Below are 13,198 nucleotides of genomic sequence, written 5' to 3' on the forward strand. Positions count from 1 at the left end.
CTACCTTTAAGAATTCAGTAGATGATAACGTCACTTTAATGTACCAAAATACAACAAAAGGCAGATAATTAGTAAAAAAAAAGACTCCAAATACAGTGCTAGAAAAAAATAACTGTGTGTGCTGTAATGTGCAGTACCTTTGGTTTTTCTTCCAGCACACAGATGGCATCCATCTTACACTCAATGGGTTAAAAGTCAGGCTTTAAGAGAAGCAGCACTTGGCTGAGGGAAGCAGGGCCTTCCAGTTTTAGCTGGAATGATACAAACACCAAAGAAAGCAAAAAAAACCCAAAAAACCCAAAAGCAAATCCAATTTATTTTACAGTCCCAGACTAAGAAGCAGGAGCATAACAAAACTTCAACTGAAAGTGCTCAATGTTCTTTAGTTTAAATATAAAACCAGAACAAGCCAGCTTGAAAAATGCTATTTTTACCCCTCTTGTAACCTTTGAAATGCTTAGCAGAAGACAGGCAATGCCAGGCAGACGGGTTTGTAAAGGCAACAGCACTCTTTATTCCCACTGGAGGAATGCCCACAGCTCCATCTCCTACCTCCCACCCTGTCAGGAGCTCAACACGAGGCCTATTCCCTTTTCCCAACTGTGACAGTCACAGTAATCCCCTTTGCAAAGAAAGAAATTCCAACGCAGCCCACTGCCCCTGTGCAGGACAGTCCTCATTCCTGTAGCACCCAGGAGGATGGTTTTAGGGATGCAAGCTGTCCCAGGGAACAAAACCAGTGTGGAGGGGCCAGTCCTAGTGTAGGCTGAAGGAACTGTAATAATTTCCTATGTAAAACAATGGATTATTCATTTTAAAATAGGGTTCCAAGTCACCAAGTGCCCCCTTGGTTATGATCAAGTCCGTTTTATAGTGATTTTACATTGGTTAATTAATAGTTGGTCACCCAGAACCGCCCTGTTCAGCCTGAGGAACAGGAGCAGTGTTAGGAGCAAGCTCAGAGCAGCTATACCAAAGGTTCCTCTGCTCCTGCCTGCCAGAGCAGAGGGATATTGCTCACATTTAACAACTGTAAGGCTTTCCTGTGGCTGTTCACCGTGTACTTGTGGAGTGCACTCGAGAGTCACAGTGTGAGTACTGTAAACACCGACAGAAGTGCACATAAAAGAGCTACAAAGATCCTGTATGGCCAAAAACCTGAGGAAAGCTGGTTAAAACAGACCTAGGAATCGTTACAAGACCAGTTTGATGAGTGCAGGCCTAGTGGCTTGGTTTAAAATCAATAAAAATATTCAGGTAAAAAAATAGATGTATTCACATGAAGGACAAGCGTTGGGGTTTTAAGAAGCAACACACGTTTCCCTTGCAGAATTAAAACTTCTCTTCCAATAAGGATACATTAAAATCTCACCTGAATTCTTTTGCTGGTTGCATTTAGCACCCACACTCAGCTGTGCACACCAAGAGATCCCAAAGAAGCACCTGTATCTATCCCTTAATTTCTTGCTGCCCTCTGACCATGGGAACGAGCTGGTTTGGAATCGCTGCAGAAACTGCTGCTGTACTGGACAGATGGTCCCATTTCAGCATCTAAAATTTTACTGGCTACTTGTTTTGTCCTTTTTCAGAAAGCACTAGCTTAATCTGGAGCTTGGATGAGCTGTTCAAGTATAAAATCATCCCTCTTAAGCCAAAAATCTCAATAACTAGAGGAGAGAGAACCACATCTAAACAAAACTAACAGAAAACATCTGTCAGCATGAAGAACTACCGTGTGTGTATAGGCAGGGAGATGCTCTCCCATGAAACAGCTGGAAAAACAGGCAATGGCTTTGAATTATTGAGAAATAATGAAGCAGATGAGTATTTCTTTGGTAAGTAATGAAGTTTCCCTCCTGAACTCCCCATAAATCAGGCTTTCAAGCTTTACTGCAATCCCACATCCTGATGCAAAGCGAAATTTCCATCTGCTCTTCAATAAATAAGTTTAGATAAAAACATTTCCTTCAAAGCTAAGACTGCATGGTTGGGGAGCCAAATGTGGAGTCCTGTGATCTGGAACTCCCCCAAACAAAAATAAATCATGTTTCTGCAGCTGATGCCAACTTAGAAGGCAGGTGAAATGTTTCCTTAAGCAATCCAGGAGTGGTCTTCAGACTGATAGCTCCGAAAACCTCCAGTTTTACGCAGATTTGGTCATCCCTGCTTCAGGAGGTCACTTAGGAGCTATTTTTCCACAAGAGAGAGCTGTAAGACTTGCTGAAGCTCTGCATCTTCCCTTTCCCGCCGCTGCTTCTCCTGCTCCTCCTGCTCCCGCACAGACAATTCCATGGCAAGCTGTAAGTCCTTCTCAAAGCTGGAAACTTCACTGGAGCTGCTGCTGTGGGAGTTCCCTGATCTTGTCAGAAAGCTCTCCTGCAGTGCCCTGATGGAAAAGAATAACTTTGAGAAGTAAAAGAGACAGAGCCTGTCTCATATTCCTTGCAATGATCCTTCCTGGCAACTGTTTTAAACTCACAAACCTGAAAATCTCTCCCAGGGGGAAGAAAACAGTTTGAGGATAGGAGAGCAGCTGTTCTAACATCTGTAAAATTCTCAATGTCAAACCTTGATTCCTTTGAATCTTTCATAGATATCAACAGTTGTATTTTCAATGGGCCTTTAAAAGCATCCTCACCTGGTTTAAAGGATTTTCCATTTACGTAAGAACCCAGAGGATTCAGTTCTTGGTTTCTTTGCACTTAACTGCAGAAAGATTCCACAGACACCAGAGCTCATTTTTAAGTGTCCATTAAATCTGTGTTTTTAAGGATTACACAAGGATTTTAAAAAGAAAGAAGAGCTGCCTTGAAGTGTGCAGCCTCTAATAACTAAACATTCAACTGAGAGGGATCAAATTCAGAGTTTGAAGAGCAGAACTGAAGGACTGGGTTTGTTTGTTGAATAAAGAATCTGTTGTGTGCACAGACCAGCCCCACAGCTGGGAAGAACTGCACTACACAAACCAGGGAGGCCCAGTTTAGAGTTCTTGTTTCTTGGAGAAGTTGGAAGAAGCACAAGAAGAGACCTTGAGTTTTGTGCATCTGCTACTCACATACGCCAAAAAAAAAAGGCAAAATTGTTTCATGCTACTGCTGGGGGTATTTTGGCTCTATCACTGCATGGTTTGATGTGAAAAAATGTACTTACTTCTGATACTGTATATTGAAGTCCTGGGAATATGCAACTGCTCCGTTGGAATGCACCCCCAATTCCTAGAGATGGGTAAAGACAGACAATCCCACAGCAGTTACCACGTCTGCAGAGTAACTCACTGAAAGTAACCCTTAAACCACCCTTAATTCTTCTTTGAAATACATTATTTTTATTTTCTGAGGTCTTGAAAAACTGATCCTACCCAGGTTTCCTTCAGCTCTTGCTGCACAATGCTTGCCCAAGCTGCCACTGCACAGATCCCAGCACTTACTTTATTTCCACCAGATTCCAACAAGCTCTGCTGGATGGCAAACTGCATGATCTCATTATCCTCATCCTGCACGTGGATGTTCCTGCCATCATCCTGGATGTGGTAGGATTTGGGGATCTCAAACACCGACTGGTCGACCTCAAAATTAGCACCTACAGAAGCCAAATGAAGTTAAAAATACACTGTGCCCTGTTTGTAACAAGTTGTAACCGAAAAGATTCTGATGAATGCTTTTGCAGGATAACAAATTGCAGCTCCCCCTGTTGCATTCCCTGCAGTTCAGCTTCTCTCTCCTCTGTGCATTCCACAGACAGGGATGTAAAAAGGTGGGATCCCTGCACCTTTCCACCCCTTACCTGCATCACTCTGTGCACCACCAGGAGAGCTTCTCTCAGCTGTCCTGCAGCTGTTGACATTTTCAAAAGTAATTCGGGCATTCAGCACGTGAAACAGGGGAATTTCTGTAAGAGGACAAGATTTCTGTCAAAATGAGAACTCTTACTCACTTCCACACCTACATCAAACCCTTACATGTTTATGGGGTATATTCCACAACAGCTTCCTATAATGACAAAGCACAGAGTAACTCACCTCACCAAGAAGGTGGCTTTAGTTATTCTCAACCTCTCTCTAAATCTCTTATTTTAGAATAAGACTTGCCAAATTTAAGGCACTGAAGGTAAGAGGAAAGAGGCCGACAACAGCTCATTCTCACTGAAATGACACTGTCTTTAAAATGGTATTTCTGAACTGTTCATTCAGAATTTGGACTTTGTGACCCCAGATACACAAGACAATGTTTGAGGTATCATTTAGTGAGACAAGTAAAAGGCTAATGTGGTTTCTGTAAATAATATATTGCAAAACCAAAGGGAAAAAATGGACAAGATGCTACAATAAAAATTGCTAAAGATTACCAATTTTGACAGGAAATCCCGGCGGAAATTCCAGAGTGATGAAATCCCTAAGTCTGGCAAAATGAGCACTGGTTCTGGCCATCAGGTCAATGATTGGAGTGATTTGTTCCATAAGAGACAAAGGGAATTCTTCACTCATCCACAAGGTTGCTTTAAATCTTTAAGACAAAATAGGATAAAAACTCCCTAAATTCACAGTTTAGGAACAGATGCAAAGCAAAACAGGCAGTTGGGCAGTGACAGGAGGTTACTAACAAGTTACAGCAGCAGCCCAAATGTTTGCTTTCACTCAGTGGAATTAAAAATAGATTGTAGCTGAATACTTCAAGATCCCTCTTCTGATTAATTGTGAAAGCTGGGGGAAAAAACCACACTGGATATTTGTAAAAATGGTTTCCACGGATTAGAAACTGGGAAGAGACTAACTAGAAATAGTTTAAAGGGTATTTCTCACTTCTGTGTTCTAATGGTGACTTCCTTTGGTCTTCCTATGTCTCTGCCTTTCAGATCAAATTCTGGGTTGAAGTATTCCTCCAGAGTAATAGCAGTGGGATTGTTGGTTGCAGCATACTCTGTTGTCCTGGATGTATTCTAGAAGGAAAGAGAGGAAAAAAAACCACCCAAAAAGTACTGAACAGACAGTGGCAACTACAAGAAACTTTTAAGTTACCCTTTGTGAAGTAACTCATTCCTCATTTCAGATACAGTGACACACAGCCATAAATACCAGCCTTTACTAGACTGGTTTCACTGAGGTTAAAAATCTCCAAGCTTTTTAGAGACAGGAAAAATCTACTTAGATACTTTAAAGCTGGAAACCAACCAGAAATGTACACACGAGCCACAGCATTTCCAAGCTCCAAATCCTTTACTAAAGTCAAACGTTTGATGGATTATTTGAACCCAAAATCTCTACCCTGTCAATGTGCAATGCCATCCTGACAGAGAGCCAGCAAATCCATTATCCACTGTTCTTCAGCAGTTTAGAAGCAAGGGAGTTTCTAAAGCCACGTGGAATCATGGAATGGTTGGGGTTGGAAGGAATCTTAAATTTCACCTATTTCCAACCAAACAAAAACATCCTCAGGGGAAATGAAAACCTCATAATCGAAACTGCTGCCAAACTAAGGAAACAAGAGGTGACTCCACACACCAGTGAGCTGTGCTGACATCAGACACTCACCTGAGCACCACATTCATGCTCCACTGTCCCCAGGAATGATTCCAGAGGACTCCTGTCAGCTTCAGGTAACAGGAGGGAAAACAAAACCAGCCATTAGTATTAATTAGCAGTAAAACTGGCACTCAGGCCAGGCTTCCAACCCAAAGGGAAGCTGCTCAGATCTCCTGTGAGCTTTACCAGGCAAGCCCAGGACCTGTAGCTGACAGTATAAAACAGGAACAACATACAGAATGGAGCAAAGATTGTCAGTGGGGTTTTTTGATTAGCAGACACCTTTATGAGTCCCAGTGCCTCAGTGGCCCCATGGTAGGGGAATTTCCATATGAAGTTACTGGCTGGTCACCCTTTAATTCAAATACCAGAAGAAATCAGTGGACCAAACCAAACAAAAATTCCAAGCAAACAAAGCTGCTGTGAATCTTGTATCCATGGCCAAAGTGAAGTAAGGGCATGAACATATTTCAGAGCAGAAAAGTGCAGCATTTTCAAACTGTCAGTAAACTTTCAACAGGTTTGAAGGGCTTTTCTTTCCTCTAAATACAGCTGGGATAAAACCAGGTTCATCTGTAGGTTAAGAGTGAAATAATGAGCTGCCTCAGACACAGAACACGTCAAAGTAAAGCAGGGCAAAGTCAGCAAGAAGAGAATTTCCTTGTTTGTCTACCCAGTTCTTCAGTCACTCAGAGGAGATGACAGAGAGCCAAAGGGTTCTATTTATCTCCAATTTTCCTATGGGGAAGATACCTTTATATCTCCTCTTCTCCTCTTCTGTTAAATGTTCTGTTCTGATCCGTGTGATCACATTCACGTTGTTTGCCATGTAGACCTTACAAAAAATGCAGGGACAAAAACCAAGCAGCACCACAGGTTAAAAAAAGGAGTTCCCCAGTAAAACATCATGTACACAAAACTAACTGAACCAACCTCAACACCAGACAGGCATTTCCAAGAGATTTTAAGAGGGAATGGAAAAGGAAAGTCAGGGAACAGTATTTCTAAACAGAGATTAGTTGTAAGACCTCAGAAATGAAATCTAGTGACAGTTTAGTTCTGCAGGAACACTAATGAACTCCCTGTCCAGCTGAAGAGCCCTGCAGTCTCACCAGGAAAAACCTTCAGATAAATGTAAAAGCTACTCAGCACTTACTCTTCTGGTGAGTGAAATTTAAAAAATGTAATTTATTGCACCAATTCCCAAACCTGGAGTAAACACAGAACCAGGGAAATTAAATCCCGTGATTCTGAACCCAAATTCCTACCACACCTTCAAAAACATTTCACGGAGGCAAAATAGAGGTCAAAACCAGTGTCAGGTGGAACCATTCTAAGCAGCTGTGACTCAGGAGCAGGGCAGAGTCCAGCTCATGAATTCATGATGCCACTCAAGGCTGCTGGTCCCTTGCAACGCTGTTATTATCAACAGGTTCCTCAACTTTCACACACTGAAACAATGGCAGTGTTCAAGCATGAGTTAAGTGCCAGCCTTTGGAAGGGAAGGACTGCTGGCAGCTTTGCTGAATCTTCTGTCCCTCTTCCCCCCTCTTTAACCCCCTTTTTCCCCTATATTCCCTTGCACAGGGGCTCCATCCCTCCCACAGGCCTGGAAGTTCCTCACTCCAGCCCAATTCTGCTGGCAACACAACAAATGTCCCAACAGGAATTTTAAGACCTGAAATATTCAGGAAATACAGAAAAAGCACAACCAGACTTCAATTTGCTGCAAGACCTATCAGAAGAACAGAACAGGCTTTACCTTGGCTTCATAACCGTTGACACCTTCTGATTTTTCTGTCCTCCATACCCAGAATCCAGATGTGGTTCTGACAAAAAGGGAACACCACAAGCGTCTACACAGCTGCATTTCTACACAACCCCCAGCTGGTTCTTCTAAATCTGATTTTAAACAACATTTGACAGATTATTAACCCCAGATACCTGGAAAAATAGATGTAGTAATGAAGACAAATGTGTGTCTGTTAAAAGACACAACATACACATTTTTTTAAAGTATTCATGTGAAAGTTGACTTATTTGTTACCAAATCAAAGCTCTTGTCCATTAGTTCCAGCACGTGGATTTAGGTGAAATGCAAATTTGCAGTGAGCAACTGACTCAATCTTAAGAGGCTTTTCCCAACCTTAATGATTCTACCCCACTAATATGATAAACTGGAAGTTTTCTGCCAATGATTTCTTTCAACTGGGAGCTTTTTGCCAAGCAATAGTGGCAAGCTGACCAACCCAAATTTCTTTAATGGTTTGTGAAGCTTAAAGTAATTTCAGGCGTAACCCTGAAAGTTTTAGCTATCAAAGCTTTTGAGAGTTCATCATTAAAGCTTTTTCCAAACAGAACATCAAAACGTCTATCTGCTAAGACAAACTCTCTGTCTCACCTTTCAAAAGCAATGCTTTTGGTATCAAGGCACGTGCTGATGATTGGAGATGTAAGGCGTCTCTCCACATCTTTCCTCTTGGGCGTCATGGATCCCAGAGTCAAACGCTTCATGTGCTGGGAGATCTCAAACCTCTCTGTCGTGACAAACTTGTCATCGTGGTTGATCTCGATGAGCTCTGCCCAGCCACCAGTGTCTGGTGGAAAAGGCACAGATGAAGTTAAAAAACTCAGCAAGTGTTCCAGGGTGAAAAGCTGGGGGTATATAGTGTATCAAATCCGGGTGTTTTTGCACTCAGCTGGGATTGGGGCAGCAGAACAGAAGGAGGGAAACTGAGTAAAACACCGAAATTTTAGCCCTATCACCAATTTTTTACCCCAGATTTACTCAAAGCAAAGAAGCGCAGCCATCACAAAACAGTGTCTCTAAGAGACACGAATATAAACATAAAACCTTCATAAAACACAAGAGGCCTTTTTTGTGTAAAATCAGGATTTCTCACTGTGCTCACACAGAATTTGGGCATCAGTAGTGCAGGTAGGTGAACTCTTTACCTTCTCCCTTGAAGATGACAGTCCTCCTGCCCCTCTCCCAGCTCATGTTCTCGAAGCCCAGCAAGGTGATGTCGACGCGCAGCTTGGCCCGGCTCTTCCAGATGCGGCACACGTCGCTCGGGCACACCCTGGAAACCAGGGGCACTGGGAGAAATGGGAGGATTGGAAAGGGAAAATGTGCAAGAGGTGCAGCACAGAGGAAACAAACTCAAGAACAGGGATTGCTCACTCCTGGGAATGTCATTCCAGAGGAGGTGAGATACTGATCCTCTTTAGCTTTAAGAACGACCAGCTTGGGGTAAAACCGGCCTAATTTACAGATGAATATGAAAAGGAAGAAGATATTTGTTCAGACTGAAAGATGTGAAATGGCATAAACCCCATGCCTCGCAGTCTAACAGTTTGATATTTGAAATATTTAGTCAGCTGTGAGGCCTAGTGTTGACTCCTTTCAGGGAAAAGCAGGTACTGCCCAAATAGCCAGTGCATCCATAGATGACACACCATCACTTCAGTCGTCAATGGCCAGGGACAGGTAAAAAAATACCCCAAGAAAAGTCTTCAGCAATTGCAACAACAGCTAAATTCTCCACTACTAGAAACCAACCAACCAAATAAACAGGAAACAAAGAATAATTGTGCAACAAAAACACAAGAGGTCATTTTGAGAGGGAAGAGAGAAGGATTCCGGGGAGAGGATATTTCCCTGCCTGTGTTGTGGGGCATTTGTAACTCATTTTTACAGCTTGGAATTGGTAACAAGGAGCAGGATTCTTACCCCAGCTAGTGAATTCCCATTTCATTTCCACATAAAAGTCAGGAGTCTGCAGAAGGAAAACACTTGATGAATACCTCATGAAATAGTTTTACTCTGACAATCAGCGCAGCATTTCCCATCAACATTTTGCGTAAAGGAAGAAAAAAGAGGAGCAGAACTGGAGAAATGGTAAGTGAATGCTAAAATTGAAATTGAAAGTAGCAATTGAAAGTAGCAGTAACAGCCACTGCCCTGCCCCTGCTGCTATCTGGGGAGCTGTTCTTCCTTGTTTTACTGGAGAGGCAGTAATGCCTTCAAGATTCACCCTCTAATATTGGAGTTCATGACAAAGGATTTAAACAAAGTCAAGGAAAAGCCTCCATGTCCCTCAGCACTCTGCAACATGCAGGCTGGAACAAAACACAACTGCCCAGCTGATTGCAATAGTTCACTTAACTGAACTACTTGAATGAGAATTCAAGCAGTGAAGTCAGTCTGGAGTGAGAGTTTACATTTCAATAAATCATCACCTCGTTAATTTTCTGCAGTAACTCAGGAACTCCTCCGAGGGTCATGGAGGTCTGCTGGTAGTCCCGATGCTGCAGGATCAACTGGACCATCTCTGGATCCCCTGTGCTGACAGCCTCGTGCAAAACTGAAAGAAACCCAGCCACGGCCTCATGTCTCTTTGCTTGCTGCCCAAAATTCCACGTAAAAACAAAGAACATCTGCTACCAAAAGTATCACACCCCAGGTTGTCCTTACCCGTCCATCCCTGCGCGTTCTCCTTGGTCACATCTGCCTTGTGCTGCAGGAGGACCTTGGCAGATTCTATGTAACCCAAGGAAACCGCCAAGTGCAGCAAGGTCCGGCCCCGCGGATCCCGCTGGTCAACATCCTGTCAGTGTCCGAGAGAGAAAGAACGCAGCTCATCAGAGCTTACACAAACAAAGGGCTAATCCAGGAGTCCATATTCCCTGCCATTCCCACAGTTCCCAAGCTCTACTGCACCGCCCTTCTGCGGGGCCGTCTTGCTTCCCCACGTGAATAAAAGGAGAAGCAGAATGGGGCCTATGAAATGCCCCAAAAACTGTAGGACAGGAGTTCTTGTTGATGCTTCTCATTTCTTTTTCTGTCATTCTTTCCTCTCTGTCTCTCCCCAGAAAGGTCAGGAGGAGATGGGAGTTCTCGTCCGTGTGCATCACCCCACAGACAGCCGAGAGCCTGAGACCCCACAGAGGGCTTAAACTGTCCAACAAAAGAGGGGAGGGGAAAGGGAAAAAAAAGGCAACAGGGCATACAACACGGATTTTGGACAGCACTTTTGGAAAGGACAGAAGCAGATGGTGTTTCACAAAGCACACACAGCACAATGAGGATTGAGGGCATTCTCTACAAGTCACTAAAATAAAAAAATAAACTACACAGGCACAAATATCCAAAACATGCAAGCACAACATACTCATACCTTACACATTTTTCACTATTAGCTTAGAGATTTGAAACAGAAGAGCATCTATAACTAGAGGAAAAGGGGAAAGTCAATAGCAGAATGAGAAAGGAAGGTTATTGTGCACGTTAACAGCGTTATCTGACAGCATCAAGTCAGAATATCTCACACAGAGTGGGGAAAACTTTGGTTTAATGCATCTTCTTTTCTGGGGTGGAACATTAATTAATTGGCTTCCCCACCTCCTGCAGCTCCAACACTGCAGCACCAACAGGTAAAGGGCTCCAAGGGTCCCTCCCCACTATCTTTGTTGCTGTTCCCTTGTCCCCACATGCCCGAGCCAGTTTGCCACTCCAGCTGCAGCTGGGAAGTGGCTTCGATCCCTTCACGCGTCCCTCCGGCAGCAGGAAGCTCATCCCAAAGAAGCAGGAGGAAATAGATCTTTGGAACACTTTAAAAAAAAAGGTGTTTAAAAGCAGGTAAAGGAAGTAAGAGACAGACACAGTCCATCTTCACACACTGCTGGTTTCTACAGGGAATGGAGGCAGGAAGCAGCATTCCACAAGCGGGAGGCTGCTGAGTGATCCCTATTTAATGACAAACTCTCACAGGTGTCAGAAATAAACACACAGGAGCAAAGTGCCAGTGAGGTTAAAGATTTTGTTAATGCATAAGATGACATAAATTAGATTAAAAGTGACTGCATTCCAAAGATTCTCCCAAACCAGGGCAGGAACATGCTCTAAGCAGGAATTAGTAAGTCAGGTGCACCGTTAGAGCTGCAGGTGACAATCAGGAGGTGGCACAGCTGGTCTTGGGCTCATGTACTTGTGGTGTCAGGTATAATTAATTCATCAGCTCTGCTTATTAACTGTACCTTAACTCTAGCCTGTGTCAGAGCTTTTCCACAGCAGCTCAGCCAGAAGGATTTTTGCTGCTCGAGCTCTGCTGCAGCTTTCAGGCCGTTTCCTTACGTCATCGTGTCCCAGAGAGGGGACAGCTTTGTGTTTTCTACTCTCCAGCATGGAACAATGATCCATTTTTTTTACCAGAGATGCTGAAAACATTCCAACCAATACAAAAACTCTGCCCTCGATCTTGGACAGCAACAAATCCATGAGAACTGATGGTGCTCAGCAAGGTAGGGGCTGGTTTGATCTCTGGCAGCAGCAGCCACCTTTGGTGCACGCTGACTTCCCACTAAGCTAAACATTATTTATTGCTTTAATAAATAAATTAATTTCCATCACAGCTGCTCTTCTAAAGCGACTCCTAACTCTCCCAAAGAGCTACTCTGCAGCTGCACTGGCATACTTAAGAGCAAAGCTTTACAGATGGGAAGCCAACGTTTAATATCTGGCGTGAAAGCATATTCCTACACCTCCTTCCATCACTCCCACACCACAAATAAACAGGTGACGAAGTTCAGGGGTCCCTCAAGCCCAGCAAACGCTCCTGGCAGTACCACCAGGGTGCTTCTCCCTGGCACAGCAGTGAGCGAGCGGCACCAAGCCCCACACTATGGCAAAAGCTCTTTTGAGGCCACCAGCCCCCCCAGCAGCCCCTTCAAAGCCCGGCTACCCCATTACCTGGTCCTGCAGCTCCTCGTCCAGCCGCCTGTAGTCGTTATTCCAGACCAGGACGTGCAGGGGGAAGGCGCTGCTGGCCCCGCCAGGGGAGCTCATCCCGGCACACACCTGGGGAGGGGGAGCCAGGGCCCCTCACTCTTCCCTCTCTGGATTCTGGACACCCCAAGTTACTCAAGCCCTGACCCTTTCAGCTTCTCGTTTCTCCTGGCACCCACCTGACCCAGGTGTGTGTGCGCGAGCCCGGGCCACAACCCCCTATGAACCCTTCACCCCGCTCCAAGGGGAGCCCCATACAAAACCCCACCGCGGGGGTCTCCCCTGCTCCTGGTGCCCCTCGCAGCCCCCCGCTCCCGAGGGTGTCCTCCCGGTGCCCCCTCAGCCCCACTCCCGGGGGCCTCCCCGATCTCGCCCCCTCAGCCGTCCCTGCCCCTCTTCCCCGTCCCTCCAGGGACGGCTGGGACGAACCACAGCGCGGCCGGAGCAGGGGGGGGCTCCTCGCCGTCCCCCCGCACTCCACCGCCACGGACAACCGCACGGAAAGCGGAAGCTGCTCCCCCTCCCCCTCTGCGGGCGGACAGATGGAACGTCCCGCCCGCAGCTGTCCCATTGCCTTCCGCGCGGTGGGGGGGGGGGGGCGCTCAGCACTGGCTGCTCTCACCCCGCCTTCGCCCGGCCTTGGTTTCGCTCGCTCGCCCGCCATGGCGGGTGAGGGCAGCGCTTGCTGGAAAGCGGCCGCTTCCACCAGGCTTCCGAAGGCCCGTCTCTCCCATCACCCCGCCGAGAGCCTGCAGCGGGCGGGCGGGCGCGGCCCCGGGCGCGAGCACTCGGTGCTGTGCCGCTGAACCAGAGCTCAGTCTAAGGCAGGCTGTTGCCAGGAGTAAAGATGGCGGCGCGGGCAACACGTGGAGCTGCGCTGGGTGGCTCGGCGC

General features: G+C 45.5%; 1 protein-coding gene across 3 annotated transcripts; it reads right to left on the reverse strand.

Annotated features, from left to right (window-relative positions):
* Window positions 1-18: 18 nt before the first annotated feature.
* ANKRD13A (ankyrin repeat domain 13A) lies at window positions 19-13,060 on the reverse strand. 3 transcript variants are annotated; one of them, XM_032128397.1, is made up of 16 exons: window positions 12,928-13,060; window positions 12,270-12,377; window positions 9,996-10,128; window positions 9,761-9,885; window positions 9,252-9,297; window positions 8,474-8,617; window positions 7,920-8,115; window positions 7,281-7,347; window positions 6,272-6,353; window positions 5,528-5,586; window positions 4,799-4,935; window positions 4,345-4,502; window positions 3,784-3,888; window positions 3,428-3,579; window positions 3,151-3,215; window positions 19-2,386 (listed from the first exon to the last, which is right to left on the reverse strand). In XM_032128397.1, exons 1-16 carry the CDS (start codon window positions 12,967-12,969, stop codon window positions 2,188-2,190), a joined length of 1,818 nt encoding a protein of 605 aa, XP_031984288.1. In that variant the 5' UTR covers window positions 12,970-13,060; the 3' UTR covers window positions 19-2,187. The 3 variants fall into 3 exon arrangements, with proteins under 3 accessions (XP_031984288.1, XP_031984289.1, XP_031984290.1); XM_032128398.1 differs by lacking the exon at window positions 12,928-13,060 and adding an exon at window positions 12,735-12,835; XM_032128399.1 differs by lacking the exon at window positions 12,928-13,060 and adding an exon at window positions 10,699-10,752 and having other exon boundaries at window positions 12,270-12,333.
* Window positions 13,061-13,198: the final 138 nt, after the last annotated feature.

Source organism: Corvus moneduloides, chromosome 18 (genome assembly GCF_009650955.1).
Source record: "Corvus moneduloides isolate bCorMon1 chromosome 18, bCorMon1.pri, whole genome shotgun sequence".
NCBI lineage: Eukaryota > Metazoa > Chordata > Aves > Passeriformes > Corvidae > Corvus > Corvus moneduloides.

What these genes read in the sequence shown, in the direction of transcription:
- ANKRD13A (XM_032128397.1), bottom strand. Translation starts at nt 12,969, where the DNA reads ATGGCGGGCGAGCGAGCGAAACCAAGGCCGGGCGAAGGCGGG. An exon ending in ACGAGGAGCTGCAGGACCAG is followed by an intron (nt 10,129 to 12,269) that starts GTAATGGGGTAG and finishes GGACACTGACAG; the next exon opens with GATGTTGACCAGCGGGATCC. An exon ending in GGGATTTCCTGTCAAAATTG is followed by an intron (nt 3,889 to 4,344) that starts GTAATCTTTAGC and finishes GTCCTCTTACAG; the next exon opens with AAATTCCCCTGTTTCACGTG.